Source organism: Rhododendron vialii, chromosome 11a, assembly GCF_030253575.1.
Source record: "Rhododendron vialii isolate Sample 1 chromosome 11a, ASM3025357v1".
In the NCBI taxonomy this organism is placed as follows: Eukaryota; Viridiplantae; Streptophyta; class Magnoliopsida; order Ericales; family Ericaceae; genus Rhododendron; species Rhododendron vialii.
In genome coordinates, this window is record NC_080567.1 from 36,617,376 (window position 1) to 36,636,108 (window position 18,733).

General features: G+C 39.1%; 2 protein-coding genes and 1 non-coding gene across 3 annotated transcripts; 2 read left to right on the forward strand and 1 right to left on the reverse strand.

The window, feature by feature from the left end:
* Nucleotides 1-3,557: 3,557 nt before the first annotated feature.
* LOC131307891 (UPF0496 protein At4g34320-like) lies at nucleotides 3,558-6,373 on the reverse strand. Its single transcript, XM_058334623.1, has 2 exons — nucleotides 5,090-6,373; nucleotides 3,558-4,412 (listed from the first exon to the last, which is right to left on the reverse strand). Exons 1-2 carry the CDS (start codon nucleotides 5,610-5,612, stop codon nucleotides 3,802-3,804), a joined length of 1,134 nt encoding a protein of 377 aa, XP_058190606.1. The 5' UTR covers nucleotides 5,613-6,373; the 3' UTR covers nucleotides 3,558-3,801.
* Nucleotides 6,374-9,574: 3,201 nt separating this feature from the next.
* LOC131307172 (uncharacterized) lies at nucleotides 9,575-10,572 on the forward strand. Its single transcript, XM_058333583.1, has 3 exons — nucleotides 9,575-9,633; nucleotides 9,717-10,050; nucleotides 10,261-10,572. The coding sequence occupies exons 1-3, from the start codon at nucleotides 9,575-9,577 to the stop codon at nucleotides 10,570-10,572; spliced, it is 705 nt and encodes a 234-aa protein (XP_058189566.1).
* Nucleotides 10,573-17,638: 7,066 nt separating this feature from the next.
* Nucleotides 17,639-17,767, forward strand: LOC131309093 (small nucleolar RNA snoR83). Its single transcript, XR_009194760.1, has one exon. It is a non-coding gene; the product is annotated as a small nucleolar RNA snoR83 (small nucleolar RNA).
* Nucleotides 17,768-18,733: the final 966 nt, after the last annotated feature.

An 18,733-nucleotide genomic window follows, 5' to 3' on the forward strand; every position in this document is an offset into this window, starting at 1 on the left:
GCATGCGACACGTGTACTTATCCTGCGTGGGGTTGACGGTTTGACCGACGAACTCTAGCTCGCCACGTGGTACCTCAGTCGCACAACATGTGGCCCCACATGGGAGCCCCGCACTGTCCATCACTACGCTATGCCCGTATGAGGGTCGCGAGCCCATATTCCTCCTTGAAGGAAAGAACTGTATATATACAGATAAGTGCTTGGCTTGGTCCCCATGTAATGGAGTGTAATGGAGACGTTAACGCGGTCTAACCAAAATACACAAACATATTGTCCAGACTCTAATGTCTGCTACGGCCTTTAGGCAGGACCTAAGAGGCCCCTTAAGGCTTGGCAACAGTACTGGCACAACCGAACATGTCACGACCTTGCCCCAACGGGAATGAAGCGGATCTAGTGGCTTGGTGGCTATAAAAGAAGAAGAGGATCTTCGATAATAAGAGGATACGCTCACTTTAATACTCGTGGTCATCGCGAGCATAGTGACACCTTGGTGATTAGGGGGGGCGGAAGGGACATGTGTCTTTTTATTAGCTCGCCACTTGGCGCCCAAGCACTAGCTCGTGTGGGCTATAAATATGAAACGTCTCTTCATAAATCAAAAAAGAGCTCATTATGAACATTCCCTAGAGAGAGAAAAGTTGGTGAGCATTGAATTGAAGGGGTATTTTATACCCTTTCAGGACTCTATTGTCTTTCCTCATTGGGATCTCTGTTCACCCATACTCTCTTCTTCACCCTTCTTGATCACTCCTTTCATTCCTTTCCATTAACTATTTTAAACCTCTCCGGCACATCTATTCTTAAAGGGTATTTATCCAAGTCAGATTCAGACCTATCCAATTAGGCATAATTTGTACAATAATTCTAGCACCACGCACACTTACGCATCCAAACATGCACCCACACTCATGTGAGTGGACCTCTAGTATGTACGAGACCCACCACTGTATGTTTAGGTGTGTAAATCGGTGTGGTGCTAGAAAAATTGTAATTTGTATAGTAGTTATGGCTGGCATTGATTTCTGCTCCTTTGTTTTCTTTGCGTATTGATTAGTTTTGTTTGGCCGTGGGCTTGAGTTTTGTTTATATGAGGAATGCCCCTTTGCATTTGTAATGGGTTTGTTTTAGTAAAAAATTTAATTACCCCCAAAAAAAAAAACTACTAAGCCGAGGTGGGAAATTTTTAAAATGCTCAAGGGCCAAAGTGGAGTTACCTTGCCTTTTTCAATGGAAGTGAAAACTGTTTGGTTAGGTTTTATTTTGTGTCATCTAGCTGTTATTTTTCCAGAAAACAGTTTTGAAAAATGGTTCCGATCGAAAAAACTGATTTTGGAAACAAAAATAACTAAACAGAGTTTCATAGGAAGCCGGCCGCCCGTTGACTGTGTTTCTTGAACAAGTTTTATGCTTCATTTCATCACAAAATGCACGTGTTCGAGGAGTAAAGAATTTTTAATCTCTCTTACTCTTTCAAGAGGTGATTTTGCAAAGAAAAAACTCCAACAAGTTTGAAAATGTCCAACAACTTGGCCCATAGTGCTTACTCAAGTCATTTGCATAACTCGTTTTTGTAAGCTACTCCTTGCCACACAATTACACGTTTTTGTAAGTTTCTCAGTTGTCTCTCAAGAATTTCTTAATTTTGTCTTGTAGTAATATTCAGAGAATGTCTTCCTTGAAAAGTTTATCTTTCAATGATTGACCTTTTCAAGTTTGATTGCATTTGAAAACTGAAGGGAAGGTCCATGTAGGGGAAGAGCCATATTATTACCATATATATAATGTGTCGAGTTGATGAAACTGCATTGTTGGACTAGAGGTACGCTTTGTTCAAAGATTTTGTGGAGATCCAAAAAAGAAGAAAATTTTCAATGCAACGGTTATTTGCAACGCCTCATTCATATTGGATGAAAATACATTCGACTCAAATTATTTGAGATGACTTTACAAATAACTATTGCAAGAAACTTTTTACAGAGAGAAGTAATGCTAACGTCTGTTGTTATTAAGGTACAAAGAATGCTAAAATGAGTCACAAATTTATAACACATTTCGTATAAGCTAAACCAATTTCTAGTATTTCGATCCACTATATATGGAGATATCATTCGCTTAATAAGTGGTGATTAGCATTTTCTTAAAATACAAATACCTTCACCCTATGGATCTCCACAGGACCCAAATTCGACATCCGAACACCGTCATGCTATGTTTGGGTTGGTATTTGAATTTTTTTTTGAAAAATAGTAGGGGTAATAAGTAGAGAGAGATAGAAAGAGAAATGTTGGAAGTAGAAAGAATCTAAGGGGAATCTAGGGAGAATTTTTAAAAAAATTCTTTTTGAGTTGTAAAGAAAACAAAGCAAGATTGTTGAATTATCTGCACACAAGTCCAATCCTAGCTTATCTATAGAAAATTGATTTTGACACTCCCATTTTCTCTAACAACACTCCTCTTCTCTCACGAAATAAATCACCTAATAGACACAAAAGAGAGTGCCGTTAGAAAAAATGGGAATGACAAAATCACTCCCCTGTAACACCCCATTATTTAATACTTATATCCCCTCTCAGCTTTCATTTTGACGTGGTAGGAGGGGGAAATTGATTACTTAATACTGTACTATTTAGTAGTCAAATTCAGCTTTGAGCTTTACGTAACTTCTTTATTTAGCTGATAGAGACCCTAATGATATAAACTTTTAATCCTTTTCTTGGATCGAGTCAAAGGCGTCCAACGATCCTGGTTAGGTAGGTTTATATTCCTTCTTTGCAAAAGGTCCTTCTCATCTGGGCCCATTTTTCTTATTCCATCCTAGAAAACAAACTGTCTAAATACGATGTTCACATTCAAAGTTCAGACCTTATTTACAGCCCTTTTTGCATGGCAAAGAAAATCTTGTACAAAGTTTTACCCTCTACCTCTAGGCAAGAATCAATCACCATACCTGCAAAAGTGTCCTGAGGGAAGAAAATTCATTTTCCTGTGTCTATTTCCAAATTCTTTTCCAGCTTTTTCTACAACTGAACAAGCCATTTTATGGCGGGAGGTCAGATCTATTATACCAAAAAAGTATCTGTACATTTGTTCCCGTGCAATTGTTCCCGTGCAATTTCAACAGCATGATTGAACAATAATCTCTTCCTGGGAAGAATCTTTTGTTCGATCTGGGAAGAATCTTTTGTTCGATCTTGCGGCCAACATTACATGTACTTTGGGTACTGCTAACCTGAGGTGCTATGGCGGTCGTTGGGAGGCTGCTATGGCTGCCCTATTGTTCGTTGCCACAGATATATGCTTCAACCGTTTTGCAAAATCAAAGCTACTGGATCAGAAATTTTCTCAAGCTCCATTTTGCCAACATTCCTAGTTACTAGAACAGTAGCATACCCACAACGCAACCACATTTCATTTGATCAGTTGATATATATCTGACTGGCTAGAATGCTAAGATTGCCTTCAAAGGGCACACACACTGCCCACATTTCCTAAGTGCTGATCTAAAAACCAGTAAAACATTCAATCTCGGAAGATAATCAAGAAAACTAAATTCCTGGTTCGTAAGAGAACATATCTATTCAGATAAACAAACATGATAAACATGGCTACTTTACATCTTCTATGCCTAGACACCATGATTGAATGGAATGAATGCCTAGTCATCTGTTAAGTTTCCAAACAACATGAATCCTATTCCTTGCCTTCAATTCAAGACACAAATTAGAAGCAATGGTTTAGCATCATACTACATACTATGTAAAAATCAAATCAAATTACCGGTACAAGACCAGCATGCATTCAAGGATTTGGAGGATTTATGAGCCTCCGAAGAATCACAGTTCTAGCCTTCCGAACATCCCGGATGCACATATCAGTTTGTACCCCCAAATCATCCACATTCTTCCTAAACACTTCCATCTTCTTCTTTATCTCCTCTATTCCAATCTTCACGGCCTCTTCTTTGATAACAAAGTCAACATTACCCAACACAGACTCAATCTGAATCTCCAACCGTTCGATAACTACCCGAATATTATCCAAGTCCTTTATCACAATGTGAGTCCCCACTTCCATCGACCGAACAACATCCTTCTGTCCTTTCACTGCATCCTCGTATTTCTTCCAAAGCGAATCAATCCACGTCCCCATGGAACCCAGAGGAACGGCACTTGCGGCAGCCAGAGCAGCAGCCACCGGGGGTGCCGCAATGGCCGCAGCCACCACTGAGCAAATCAAAACTGCCGTGACCGTGGCGGCGAATATCATGCTGGAGACCCTTCTCCAAGTCTGAGTTGTCCTGAGCTTCTTGTCAAGCTTCTTCCTTCTGGTTTGTAACATATCAAGCATCGACGTCTGGTGACTGTAAACGGATTGGAAAATCTTGGTGAACTCGTCGGTGAAAGGATCACCTGTAATGGCAAAGCCAAGAATTAACATCATTATTAGACACTACAACAACAAACATAAAATTTGCAATAGACAACGATAAGTAAAAAAAACTTTGTTGCACTCATAACAAGAACAAAAATTACTTGTTGGTTTGGTTTGTCTTGCTCATAAAACAAATTTTCAGATTTTTCTATCATTCTTGTTAACCTTTTGAACTCCACATGTGCCGCTTAGAGTATTATCTTTTTTTTACAGCCGGTCTCAAGCCCGAATAAAGGAGGAGAGTTGTGTGTTAGGTAGCTGATAGCCAGCTCGTAAAAGCCCCGTTAGATCTATGACATGAATCCTAATATGAATTGGTTAGGTCTAGTGAACTTTTTGCATCTCTAGCTCAAAAAATATTTACTTTTTGGGTTATTGATGAGAATTGAGCAGAATCAAAAAACTAACAGAATTAATTACTAGTTAGTAGTCTACTTTATATTACGGATGAGCATTTAATCCAGCTTGTAAACATTTTAACCAAAGACGGATATTTTTTTCCACTTTGATAGACATAGTACTACAATCGAATCAAATGCTCATATCTGCTCAAACAAACAGGCCCATATGCGTGTGAAAACTAAAGCTGCAAATTTAGCTTCGTTGTTAAAGAAAATACACTCAGAAACAGGGAAAACCGGGGCCTCGAATTTACCTGCGGCCTTGAACTTCTTCAACTCCTCCAGCGTTTTAACATACTTCTTCCCTTCCATCCCAGACTCCTCATCAAACATCCCGAGTGCAACCAGAATCAGCAACTGGCTATCCCTGGCCCTCTTCAAACACTTCTCCAACGCGGTGCAGAAATCCAGCGTCTGCAAGCTGTTCTCAAAGTACTCCTCGACCAGCTCAAACAACTCGGGGGTTTTCCATATGTCCTGCTTGCAATCGAGGATGACTTTCACCACTTCCTGGTTCATTTCCAGGAGGCATTCAGTGACTTCTTTCATGGAATCGAACGAGAGGGCTTTGACTTCCACTCCAGTTGCCAGTGATGTGATGACTTGGTTGGTTCTAGCCTGGAGGGTTGCGTCGAAGGTTTGTAGGTCTTGGTCGAGCCTGCACGCAGCCTCGTACGAATCAAGGTCGGTTTTGAGGTGGATGTTGTGTGGGGCGAAATTGGTGGTTGTTGTTGCGGGTGTTGAAGTCTCTGAGGGTTTGGTCATGTGATTCCCCATTGTTGAAAAAAGAAGACTCAGGTATGTAGAAATTTGTGAAAAGGGTAAGGAAAGAAAATCACTTTGCTAATAGATCCTGGAACAACCCTGAGAAACCCAGATGTAATTGTCTCAGAAAGCGGAAAAGGAACAAAAAGATGATACCCAGAAACAGAAAGATTCAAACTTGATAGATTTGTTTGGAAATAAGATAGAGACAGGAGGATAAGAACAAAGGAGTGACCAAAAAATAGACCCCCAAAAAACGATTTTGTAAGTAAATTGGACGAATGATATAGAATCTGGTCTAGCTTTTGAAACCGGTGGATTTCGATAATACCCAGAAACAGAAAGATCAAAACTCGATAGAATTCTTCGAAAAAGTTTGTGGTTACAAATAGAAATGGACGGAATGGGGAAATTTTTGTGAGCTGAGTTTTGTTTCTATTTTTAAGGAGGAAGGTTTATGTAAAGACAGAGATGAAGAGCGCTATTGGGGACGAAGGAACGAGGTGGGTTTGAGATTTTCCAGAGAATGGCTTGAACGCATGAAACAATGATGGAAGCAAAGACTCCTGTTGATTCTCTCTCTCTCTCTCTAGAACTGTGTGCACGTTTATGTAGAGATCCAGTTGAAAACGCGGAAAGCAAGGGTCTCAGGGAGTGAAACTTCGGCTTCAAGACTGGGTAGTGAACAGGGATGGGGAAGAGAGAGAGAGAGTCAGCAGAGAGAGAAGGGTCACCCAAGAGAGAGAAAGAGAGAGATCCGGACGCGTGCTTGGGTGCTTTTCCCCGCGATTTCTTGGGTGTTGCTTTATCTTTTTTCTTTTAAAAAAAATGTGGGGTCCAAACTGGCTTCGAGGTGACACGTAATTCGATTGAGCCGTGTCCGTTGATTTCTGGCTATCGCTTTACGGGGGAATTTTACTACAGTATTTCAAAACTGAAACCGTTTCCTTCTTCTGTCAGGTTGTAACGTGCGTCTGTTCTGGAAAAGTATACCCTATGACGCATACACATTCACCCCGGGTTTTGTTATTGTCAGCTTACTAGGCTGACGATAAGCACCACTAGAAGACAAAAAAATACGTATTTTTATGTACTTTTTATACCCTTTAATACACATTCGCACACTCACTATCGTCAGCCGATTGGACTAATTTTCAAAATTTTCCAACATTTTAAACATGAACAATGCTACACATAATAATTTAAACACAATCTTTCGCATACATATAGGACCAACATCAAATCATATTCACAATTAAAGGAAGTCTAGACGAGGGATGGCAATGGGGACGGGTCGGGGACGGGAGTACTACCTCCACCCCCTACCCATTATCCCCTACCCCATCCCCATCCTTGACCTGATCCCCAATGGAAATTTGTTTTTTCCTTCATCCCCGACCCAAACGGGGAACGGAGATCCAAAACGGGAATTCGGGGATTCTGAATTTGGGCACTTGTATTTCACAATATCAATACCTAACAGCATATACTAGCATGTGAAAGCCGAAAGGACTTGGATTGTTTTGTATTTTTTTTCCAGGGAAAAGGGCTGAGGAAACAGTACTAATAACGGTTGTCGGTTGGCCAGGAAGTTAAGAGCCAACAAAGCTCCACAAACAGAATTAGAAAAACCAACAAAATAAAATAAAGTAAGGTATCAGGAACGGCTATGTTTATCACTTTATATATATATATATAAGAGACGGTTCAAGGGACACCCAAAAAAACACCTAAAAAAAACCCTAAATCTCAAACTCATAGTTCCCGATCAAATTTTTATGATCCGAACTGTTCAATGTGTGCAGAATGTGATTTTAAAGGTGCCCGTGAGAAATTAACAAAAAAAATGATCGGAAAAGGCTTGATTTGAGCAGTTTTTATTTGAACCGTTCAATAAAAAATTATTCGAAACTGTTCGGATCAAGCCCTTCCGGGTCATTTTTTTTTTGCTGATTTCTCACGGGTACCCTTAAAATCACGCTCTGATCACATTGAGCGGCTCGGATTATCAAAATTTGATCGGAAACTATGAGTTGTTTTTTTAGGTGTTTTTTTGGATATATATATATATATTTCAAGAATTCGGGGACGGGGCGGGGTGGGTAATGAACGGCGAACGGGGACGGGTAGGGTTCGGGATGGGGACAAACCCATCCCCGTCTCCTACCCGATCCCCGAATTTTTAAAAAAAAATTCCCCATACCCTACCCAATCCCCAAACGAATCCCCGAAGTTCGGAAATTTTCGGGGCGAGGAACGAGGTGGGTTCGAATGGGTCGGCCGAGATTGCCATCCCTAGTCTAGACTCATAGTATATGTCTACCACACATGTTCATTGTATGCATATGGGCCAATTCCGTGTCTCGCAAAAATACACTCATATATTTGAAAGTATTTTTTTATGAAACCCGGTATAAAATCAATTCAACAGCTCCCCGTCATTTTCGACGAGCTGATGAGCCATTCACATGCCACTCAATATTTTATTTTTCAAAGCTGCTTCCACTTTCAAATTTGAAAATTTCACGTAGGCATCTAACCTTTCACACAAATCACACATAAATACTTGACTTTTCTTAAATTTCATATAAACATCCGAGCTTTCTAAAAATTCATCAATTCAACACCTGTCGTCACCCCTCCGTCTAAAACCAAACGGAATGGCTGAGTTGGATGTACACATGGGCGTATAATGGGACCAAGGATACATGACCTGATAGAGGAGGGATTATTGGCGTGTAAAATAGAAAAGCTCTGGTGTTAACATCTTAGGGTTAGAGAAGTAGGGCTAAATCGCCCATTCAAAGAGTGAGACCGAGAGAGCAACAAATTTAGGGCTTTTGAGACTCTTCAAGCAATCAAACAAATATAGGGTTTCTCTATGCAAATTGAAACGATGTGAGACCAGATTGAACAATGGTGTGGTGTTTGAGGGATGAAAATGGTGGAGGCCCCCACTACGGTACCTTATTTTTTCTCCTCTTTGTCGACTTGTTCTTTATAAAACTGTAGAAATAGGACCACATTGCATTGAAGTTTTACACCTAAAAATAAGAATCTTTTTATTTCTCTTCTTTATTTATTGCCCATTGTTTCTTTCCTGGAAGTTTTCAACTTTTCCAGGAATATTCTATCTATGACGTGTGCACTTTAGTTTAATTACTTGATTTGACTTTTATTTGTTTAATAGTGCACTTTATTTTAATCAATTTAATAGTGTTTATTGAGTAGAATAGGATTTTTTCTTGAACAGGTTCCTCTACTGAATTCACAATTAAATTGTACTATGGTGGTACTTTGGGGGTACACAGGCAGGACAGAATATGCGGGGGGAAGTGTAGGGTTTGTTGACTACTGTGACTATGATGATCTGTCTGTAATTGAACTTTGTAGTATGGTGGGTGAATTTGGTCAAACATTTAGCGCCATTAACTTTTACATTAGGGTTAATGGTTTCATAAAGCTTCAAACGGAGTCAGATGTAACGGCCCTACATACTCTGCTGGATAAAGATAGGGTGGTGAAAGTTTATTCTGTTGAGGAAAAATTAAGTGAAGTTTATTTGGGAACCTAAGAAAGCCAAGTAGGCAGACCTATTAAGTCCAAAAGGATTGAGGTTAACATTTCAAACTTAAGAATTTCAATCCCTAGGTACTGTGGCCCTTTTCCCAAAGTTATGGGCTTACCCAACAATGGTATGCCTATGCCACAACCCAAATGCATAGGGGCACCCAATACGGATGTGCCATATACCAATACCAATACCATGGGGACAACCCAAAAGGGTAAGGCCAAACCTATTAGTGTCTGCAATAAGGGTAAGGGACAAAAACAAATGTCCAGGATCCTATGATGGATGTGCAAGTGGATAAAGAGGATGGCGGTGATGATTATGATGTAGACTCAGACAGTTCTGATGAAGATGAAGTATTTCATGATAGTGATTAGATTATGGGTTGACTGATGATGATGAAATGTTTGACAAAAATATTGATAGAGATGTAGAATTTGTCAGGTTGCAGAGTAATGTGAGGTTAGATGATCATTATGCCCCAATAGTAAAGGAAATGGCTGACTTAGAAGGTGGTTTAATGATTCCTCTGATGAACTCATTAGCTTCTCTGGCTCCTCAGATGAGGAAGGTGGGTGTAGAAAGAAAGGCGGAAAGTATACAGTCTTTAATGAGAAGACTGACATGGCCAATCCTAGGTTCATGGTTGGCATGGAGTTCAAGACCCATAAGGTGTTGAGGGATGCAATTAAGGAGCACTCAATCAAAATGGGAAAGAAGATTAAATTTAAGAAATGTGATAGGCAAAAAGTGAAGGCAGTTTGCCAAACAGGTTGTCCATGTGAAATCTATGGATCTTATGTTCCCAGTGATGCATTATTTAGGGTTAAAAAGTATAAGAGTGTGCATGAGTGTTCTAGGTCTTTCCATGTACCTTGGGTTAGTAGGCATTGAATTTTGAAGAAGTATGGTGAGAGGATTAAAGGTAACCCAACATGGCCAGTCAACTCTCTGGCATAAACCATAGAAAATGAACAAATGGTGAAAGTGAGTATCCAAAAGGTTTACAGGGCTAGGAGAATGGCTTTGGAAGAGCTGCAAGGTAGTGCTGAAGAGCAGTTTAAACAACTATGGGGATATGTTGAGTAGGTAAGGGCTTTAAATCCGGGAACAACTATTAAAATGAAAGTGAAATTGAATGAATCTGGACAATTTGCTAAGTTTAAGAGATTATCTATTTGCTGGGTTGAATTGAAGAAAGGTTTCCTGCAAGATTGTAGGCCAATAATAGGTTTAGATGGGTGTCATTTGAAGGGGCCACAAGGTGGGATTCTCTTGACAGTTGTTGCCATTGATGCTAACAACTGTATTTACCCATTTACATATGTTGTGGTAGAGAAGGAGAAGTTCAAGACATGGAACTGGTTTCTTGAGCTACTCATAAAGGATCTTAACATATGAAATTTAGGAAGTTATACCATTATGAGTGACAAGCAAAAAGGTCTTATTGAGGTTATTCACAGGTTACTACCAAATGCTCTTCATCGGTTCTGTGTTAGGCACCTATACAACAATTTCAAACTACAATTCAAAGAATTGGCCCTAAAAGAGATCATGTGGAAGGCTGCTAGAAGCATAACAGTTCCTCAATTTAATAATGCCATGCAAGAGATGCATTAGATGGACCCTCAGGCTTACAATTTGTTATGTGAGAGGGCCCCAATCAATTGGAGTAGATCTTATTTTTAACATACACTAAATGTGATATCCTCTTGAATAACCTTTGTGAGAGTTTTAATTCAAGCATTTTGGAAGCTAGGGACCTACCTATAATCAGTATGTTAGAGGCCATAAGAATTATTCTCATGGAAACAGTTGTGAAAAAGAGGGATGTAATGAAGAGGTGTAGGTGGCCAGAGTGTCCAAAAATTTACAAAAAATTGGAGAAGTTGAAGTCAGATTCAGAAGGGTGGTTACCAAGGTGGCAGGGCAATGACCAGTTTGAGGTTTTTGGGCCTAAATCTATACAGTTCATGGTTCATCTCACAAACAAAACTTGTGGGTGTAGGAGGTGGGACCTTTTCTGGAATCCCATGCATACATGCCATTGCAGCACTAAATTGTTTGAACTTCAGCATCTATGAGTATGTACACGAGTGTTATAAGGTAGATACCTACTTGAACACTTACAATCATCTCATGAACCCCATTAATGGGAGGGATATGTGGCCAACAACTGATAACCTAATACTCTTGCCACCTGATGTATAAAAGAGAGTTGGAAGGCCAAAAAAGGCCAGGATGAGAGAGCCAGAAGAATCGAAACCTGCTGATCCTACAAGTTGGGAAGGAAAGGTATCAATATGAAATGTAAGCTATGTAATAAAGTGGGACACAATAGAAGGACTTGCAAGAAACAAGCAGAACCAACTGTAAGTCTTATGTGTTGATCAATTCTGATAATATAACTTCTACATTTAATTCTGTAAATATTAAACATGTTTTTCAATTGTGTAGGTTCCCATGGCCCTTACACAAGCAAGTGTAGAGACAACAAGCAATGTTGTAACTTTAATAAGTTTTTGAATGTCTTGATTATTTTTTGTGTTTTTTGTCCCTGTTATTTTTTTTTGCTCAACAGACTGCTATTGCAAATGTTACTGCAAATGATGGTGGAGGAACTAGACAAAGGGATGCTGCAAAAGTTGGTTCAAGATCTGGAAAAAGGATTGCTGCAAACGTTGGTGCAAGAATTGAACAGAGGAATACTGCTACAAGGAGGCCTAAATTGCCTGTAAGTCTTCATATTTAGCCTGTATCGCTCTGCTACGCTCCACTTGTAATGCCCCGAATTTTGGGTACGTTAAAAAGACATTTTATTGATAAAATCAAATGGAGTCTGGCTTGTTATTACAATAAAACTCTCATGAAAGTACTTTTATTACACAAGGGAAGGGAACTAAGGTTCCTAACTACAGCTCCGCCTGCTCCTCCATCTGAGCCAGCTCTTCAGCTCTAAAGGCCTTCAAGGTGTACTGCTCACCTTGATCATCTACAAAGTCTGACTCATTATACCAGCGTCGCCACCGATATAATATGTCAGGGTCACCGATATAATATGTCTGGGTCACCAAAAAGGCAACACCGTGAGCTACAAAAGCTCAGCAGAACAATCTCATACCCATTAACCCATAACTTACAAACAACAGGTTATAATAAAACATCGATTTCTACATGATACATGTATACAGCTAACAATGACACATCCACATTCGTTAATCAACTATCGTTGGTGTCCAAGATTTCAGAGTTTCTCCTACACGACTCATTGTAGACCGTGTCAACATTTTTACATACCAATCCATCTTTCAAAATCATTTATTTAACACACCCAACCTCGGTTCCGCCGTTCCGGGTTCCCGAGTATCCTCACAATGGTTCCGCCGTCCCGGGTTCTCATTGGCACACAAAACTTGCATTGGCTCCTCTTCGCGGATAACCAAGCCATATTACCAATGAGGCTACCACGTCTGGCCGCATTGGCAATCTTCACAAGGGGCTACCAAGTCCGGCCACATTATGAGTTTTCATACACACAACGAGCTACCAAGTCCGGCCACGTTGCGGTTTTCACAATCCATACGATGGGCTACCACGTTCGGCCACATTGCGGGTTTCCATACACACAATAGGCTACCAAGTTCGACCACATTGCGGTTTCCAAACACATTTCATCATTATCCACACCCTAGGTGTCATGTTTCTACTTTCTTGGTTCTCGTGTCTCGTTACATGCAAAGACTCCGCGGTAGGACAAAAATAAGCATGAATCATTCTAACAAGATCATCCAATTCTATATTACTTATCACGCTCAATCACCACTTATAGCATAACGCCACATGTACGGACGCCCTTGGAGTAAAATCACTTATGCTTACTCGAAGCACAATGCCACATGTACGGACGCCCTTGGAGTGAAATCACTTATGCTTTATCACACCACAAGTAATACAAGCAATTCATATATGCATACTCATAATCATCTTAAAGATCAAAATACGAATACTTGGATTCACATGGTAAATAACCTACGTATTCATCGAGTAAATATGGTACCTACATTATACTTAGGAAAAGGGATAAGGAATTCCTACCTTACTTCTTGGCGGTAGTCGGCTACGGAAGATTAGTCAGTGGTCGGACAGAGTAACTTCCTACGGTATGCCTTCGGGAGCTTCGAAAGAGAATGGTTTCTCTCGAAACTTCTTCTTGACTAACACTACTCTACTTTATGGATCGAAGGGTGGTCGGGTGGCAGTTTAGTGGCGGCCTAGGATGAGTTTCTTGAAGAACTCAAGAACAACTCAAGAACATGAAGAACAAAGGAATTCTAGAGAGAGAAGTTGCTAGGTGAAGGTGTGAGTTGAAATGCTTGGATGACTTGCTATTTATAGGCAAAACCTTGGCTCCCTCTCCTCTCACAAGGCCGGCCCTCTCTCTCTCTATATCTCCCATGGATTTGCTCCATTAAGATGACAAATCAAGCCTTTCAATCAAGTCCTAGCCTTCTCTCCAATCTTAGGCCAAATCTTAGGTGTAAGGCTATGAAATCAAATAAGATCATTAGGCTTTTTAGGTGAATCTAGGTAATTATAACCTAGGTCTAGCTTTGTAGTCAAAATCTTAGGCTAATAAAGGCTAGGATTGTGTCATAATGGCCCATTATAGGTTGTCATTAGGCAAAATAGACTTAGGCCTATTATGGTAGCTTGCAAGGCTAGGTTAGTCCTTGGATTGGACTATGAGAGATTTGTTTGGGAAGAAGGAGACAATGGTACAAGATTTGGCTTTAAACAATTGAAAGATGTACAAAGAGGACAATGGTGGTTATACTTGGCTAGGAAGAGTAAACAACCAAGGATTTGGTAGTACAATGGGAGATCAAAGGTACACATCAAATCTCCTCTCTCTCTCTCCCTCTTTCTCCTCTCTCGGCTCTCTCTCTCTCTCTCCTCTCTCCCTCTCTCTCTCTCTCTCTTTCTCCTAGTACACTACAAATATATATATAAATGCAAGAAAGAATAAGAAATGTACAAAGTACAAGATTCTCTAAATCCAAAATCCCATTAAAGAAATCCAATTGGGCACATGACCCATTAAATAAATAAACTAGTGTACTAATGTACTCTAGGAAGATCAACTCCCCAATAAATTAATCCAATTGGGTACAAAACTCCAATATAAAATAATAAAAGAGTACTTAGGAGAATCTTAGGCCTTAAAGGCTACTAAGGCTAATAAGTACTTTCATAATAAAATATTATGTACTTTCATCACATGGGGATAAAATAAAAGACTAGTTTAATACACCCATGTACTTGCTTGAAAGATTAAACCTTTTACCCAATGAATATAAATCCCTTAACTTTTATTATCCATTAGACAATAGTTAAAAGGAAACTTTTATATTAAAATAATCAAGAAGTACTTTTAAGCATGTGACAAAAGTCCTATATTTAAATATAGGTGTGGTACAAAGTACCCCAATTAAATAAAAAGGCTAGGATTCTTTCCATTAAAGTAATAATAAAGTACAAGTACTAATTTAATAAATAAAGTACTTTGAAAATCTAGGGTTTAGATATACCCCAATAGTTTAATACATAAAAGTACACGGGAATCCAAATCTTGATTATTAAAATAAAACCTTGTACTTGGTAGGAAGATTAAGGCTATTACCCAATGGGTAATAATTTCCCTAGCGGTTAATGACCAAATGATAAAAGAAGTACAAATACTTTTATACTTAAAATAAAATTTTGAAAAGACTATATGTACTTTTAGTCAAATATTATAATGAAAAGCTTATTATCCAATGGACGAAAATCACCCTAACATTATGGACCAATGGGTAAAGGCAAAAGGTTCAAAAGGTTCATCTAGTTACTAGGTGAGTTGGTTGCTCGATTCCTCCAAGCAGTCGGTTAGAAACTAACTAAATTGGTCAAGTAGGATTTCTAGTCGAGACCAAAATCTAACTACGACGAAAATTAACAAGGAATCATATAGCCACTCAAAGAAAAAATAAGTAATTCAAATAAAATTCAAATATTTAACGAAATTTTTATTGACCAAAATTCAGGAGCGTTACACCACTCGTTCCGCTCCGGCATCTGACTTTCTTTCTAGAACTCCTTACTGTCTTTTCATACTTAACATGTGAGCCACAGTTCTAACATTTATTGTACATTATGTGTTTTTTGCTAAGTAATTATCATCATTGTGTAGGTGAAAAAGGCTGTAAGGTGGTGAAGTGGTTATCAATTGAAGTTCTTAAGTGGTGGATAACTTTTTGTGTAGCCAAGTCAAATTCTGAACCAACTTTTTTGTGTGGTGCAAACAAGTAATTCCTTTTACGAAACTGGAATGCATATCAATTAGTTGTTTGAACATGTAATAGTCCTGAACATGTAATGGTCCTGTTTTAGCTTTACTGAACATGTAATGGTTCTATTTTTTGCTTATTGAACTTGGTATTGCAAATGGTTATGTATTGTGATGTTGGAATGGCTTTGGCTTATGTAATTCACTTTGCTGCATTTATGTTGCATTCAGTGATTGTCTTGAGCTCTAGTTTGTGCTCTTTTGAATGTTGAATTGAATGGAATTTGTCTTGGCTGTTGGTCTTGGCAGGTGTTGAATTGATGAGTTTTTTGGAAGCTCAGGTGTTTATATGAAATTTAAGATAGGTCAGGTGTTGGATTTGGAGGGAAACACCTGAGTTTTTATCCAACTCAGCCATTCCGTTTGGTTTTAGACGGAGGGGTGACGACAGGTGTTGAATTAATGAGTTTTTAGAAAGGTCAGGTGTTTATATGAAATTTAAAAAAGATCAGGTGTTTATGTGTGATTTGTGTGAAAGGTCACGTACCTACGTGAAATTTTCCCTTCAAGTTTTACTGGGTCTATTGCTTCGAGGGTTCCGATTGGTCGACAACTCGACAAGTTTCTCTCTCTCATGAAATCACAGTTATAGCTACTTCTCTATCTCTCTGTGGTTTCGACCGGCCAATATGCCTTCATTATCCATATAGAGATCGAAGTGCAGAAACAGTACCATTCGGAATCGTCGGTACTATCATCTCGCCCGGGAGTGGCCGAATTTTGCGGTACTTGCCGGTATTAGAGTCAGGATAGTATTTAATGTGTGGGGCACCGGATTCACCCAATCTGGTATGTACCAATCGGTACGATACGGAATTCATAACCTTGATTCAAGGCTTACGAGATTCTACAAGTTGAAAGTATCTGTTACTCCATTAACAAAGGGTGTTTTTTTGGGGGTAGAACTCTTGCCTTGGAGGCTGCAATGTAATTAATAGAATGGCAGGATACTCGAGACCATTGTGGAGACAAACTTGAGGGAGGGGAAATTGGCACTTTGTAGCAACAAAGAAAAGGCTACCTATGCCAAACATGTTGGGCTTCAATGAGTTTTTTTAGCTTCAAAAATTGAAAATCTGACTCTGCAGCCTATACCAAACAAAGCAATATATGACCGACCCATATCCACAGAAATAATACAATTGAGATGCCGAAGCTATTTTTGGAACTTTTTAAGGGAAATAAATGAAGGATTTTTGGTCATCAGCAAACAATCCAGAGTGCTAATTACACTTAGGATTACAACTGCACAAATGTTTGAGATTCCAAGTAAAGAAAAAGAAGCTAAAGACATAGATAAATTTGTGTAAATACTTACGCGCACAGAAATGAAAAGTGTCTGTAGAACTCTCCATCGCAAGTGGAGTGACAGTCCACACCAGTGGTAGGCACCATGTACTCCTGTTCATTTAACTGAGATTGAAAACCTCGCTAACTATATAACTAACAATATTTACTTTCGCCGGGGAAAAAAAAAATAAAGAACTCTCCACTCGTGTGAGTTTTTGCAAGTATGTAAAATTTATTTTTGCGCTTACACCTAACAAAAACTATTGGTCCCTTGCTTTTATTTCTTATTCCACATGTTCAAGGTTAAGAAATGAGAATCCCGGGACTAGTCAAGCGGGTAGAACTTGGACCTCCAATCCATTAGGAGGTCTCGAGTTCGACTCTCACCAACAGCGAGAGAATTGTGGAGGCTCTTATTTAGGGTTGCCCCACTATTGTGACGGCTCTTTCCCTTCCCAACTGACAACTAACCTACTAACTCTACTGTATATCTCTGAAAAAAAAAAATTAAGAAATAACAAGCATCAAGGTTGGAAGTAGAATGGACCAAAACAAATTGGGCCAAGTTCATGTATTGCGAACTGCTGGGAACCAAAAAGAAAGCCCAAATCCTCCAAAACAGCCTAGGGCTTTTCTACTGTCCAACTATAAATTGCAACATGTTAAGACTTACTGGTTCCAGAATGTGCAAATCATCTCTCCCCTTCTCTCTCTCTCTCTCTCTCTCTCTCTCTCTCTCTCTCTCTCTCGTGTGTGTGTGTGTGTGTATCTATCTATGTGTATGCCTTCATAATCCCAGATAAGCTGGATTGAGTGCTTATCTGATTCATGGGAGGCGAAGAGAAAACTCTGCGGAAGTTTCGCTGATAACGCCTTCTATTGTTACCAGAAGGCGTTTACTAGTAGCTTTTCCGCACATTCCCACGCTTTGTTTCTTTCTGCCTTTTTGAATTCTTTTTGGCTTGGAACAACACTGAAGCTGGAAACGGAGCTCGAATTGATTGTCGGAAAAAATACTAAAAATGTTTTTTGTAATCGTTATCGGTTTATAATTAGCCTCATCCAATGAAATCTCCATTACAGTCCCTCTTGTTTGGTTTTGCACAATTCCCTTCGCATTCAAAATGGGCTCTTACCATTTTTGCCTTTTGGGTATCACTTGAAGAGAGATCTAAGGTCCCAATTTGAATACAGTGATAGATTGATAGAATTCGTAAGGAGATGAAATTAGGATTGAGATTTGTAATGAGAAGGGATTGGTAATGAGTATGTTTATTTGGAATGTGATTAGATGATAAGATTATTAATATCATGTTTGTTTGAGATCGGATTAGATGATGAGATTGGATTGATAGAAGAAATTGGTAATGAGAAGAGGTCGGGATTGGACTACGAATACCAAGTCCCATGCTAATATCTCTATGAGCCGGACTGTTCATCCCATGGGACTATCAATCTGGATCAATTTTGGAAACCAAACACAGTATTATTAATACTATCGCCTTAGCAATCCAATCCCAACCTCCAATCCATTTATCGAACAGAGCCCTAGAACCCAATGGCGGCCAATTTGGGGCTAGATCAAGTGATGAGAAGGGAGAGTTCGAACACTGCTCCAATTGAGGCTGTTGGAGCGATCCTGTTTTGTTTTGCGGTAGGGTAGGACCTTGCGATTGTTAAAAAAAGAAAGGAGAGAACCTAAATCCATTATTACACTCTTTTAGTTTGATATGAAATAAAGAAATTCACACATCCTTCAACTTCAAGCCATTATTTTAGTTTGATATGAAAAATCGTACATTTCTACACTCTTTTTTTTATTTTATTTTATATCTATACTTTCTTTTTTGTTTTTCAGCAAAAAAAAAAAAATCTTTCAATATTAAA

Excerpts from the sequence above, each read along its gene's own strand:
- LOC131307891 (XM_058334623.1), bottom strand. The coding sequence starts at position 5,612 with ATGGGGAATCACATGACCAAACCCTCAGAGACTTCAACACCCGCAACA. Across the intron at positions 4,413-5,089 it reads GAAGAAGTTCAAGGCCGCAG|GTGATCCTTTCACCGACGAG; the intron begins GTAAATTCGAGG and ends TTGCCATTACAG.
- LOC131307172 (XM_058333583.1), top strand. The coding sequence starts at position 9,575 with ATGTTTGACAAAAATATTGATAGAGATGTAGAATTTGTCAGGTTGCAG. Across the intron at positions 9,634-9,716 it reads AGGTTGCAGAGTAATGTGAG|CTTCTCTGGCTCCTCAGATG; the intron begins GTTAGATGATCA and ends TGAACTCATTAG. Across the intron at positions 10,051-10,260 it reads GGTCTTTCCATGTACCTTGG|GTAAGGGCTTTAAATCCGGG; the intron begins GTTAGTAGGCAT and ends TATGTTGAGTAG.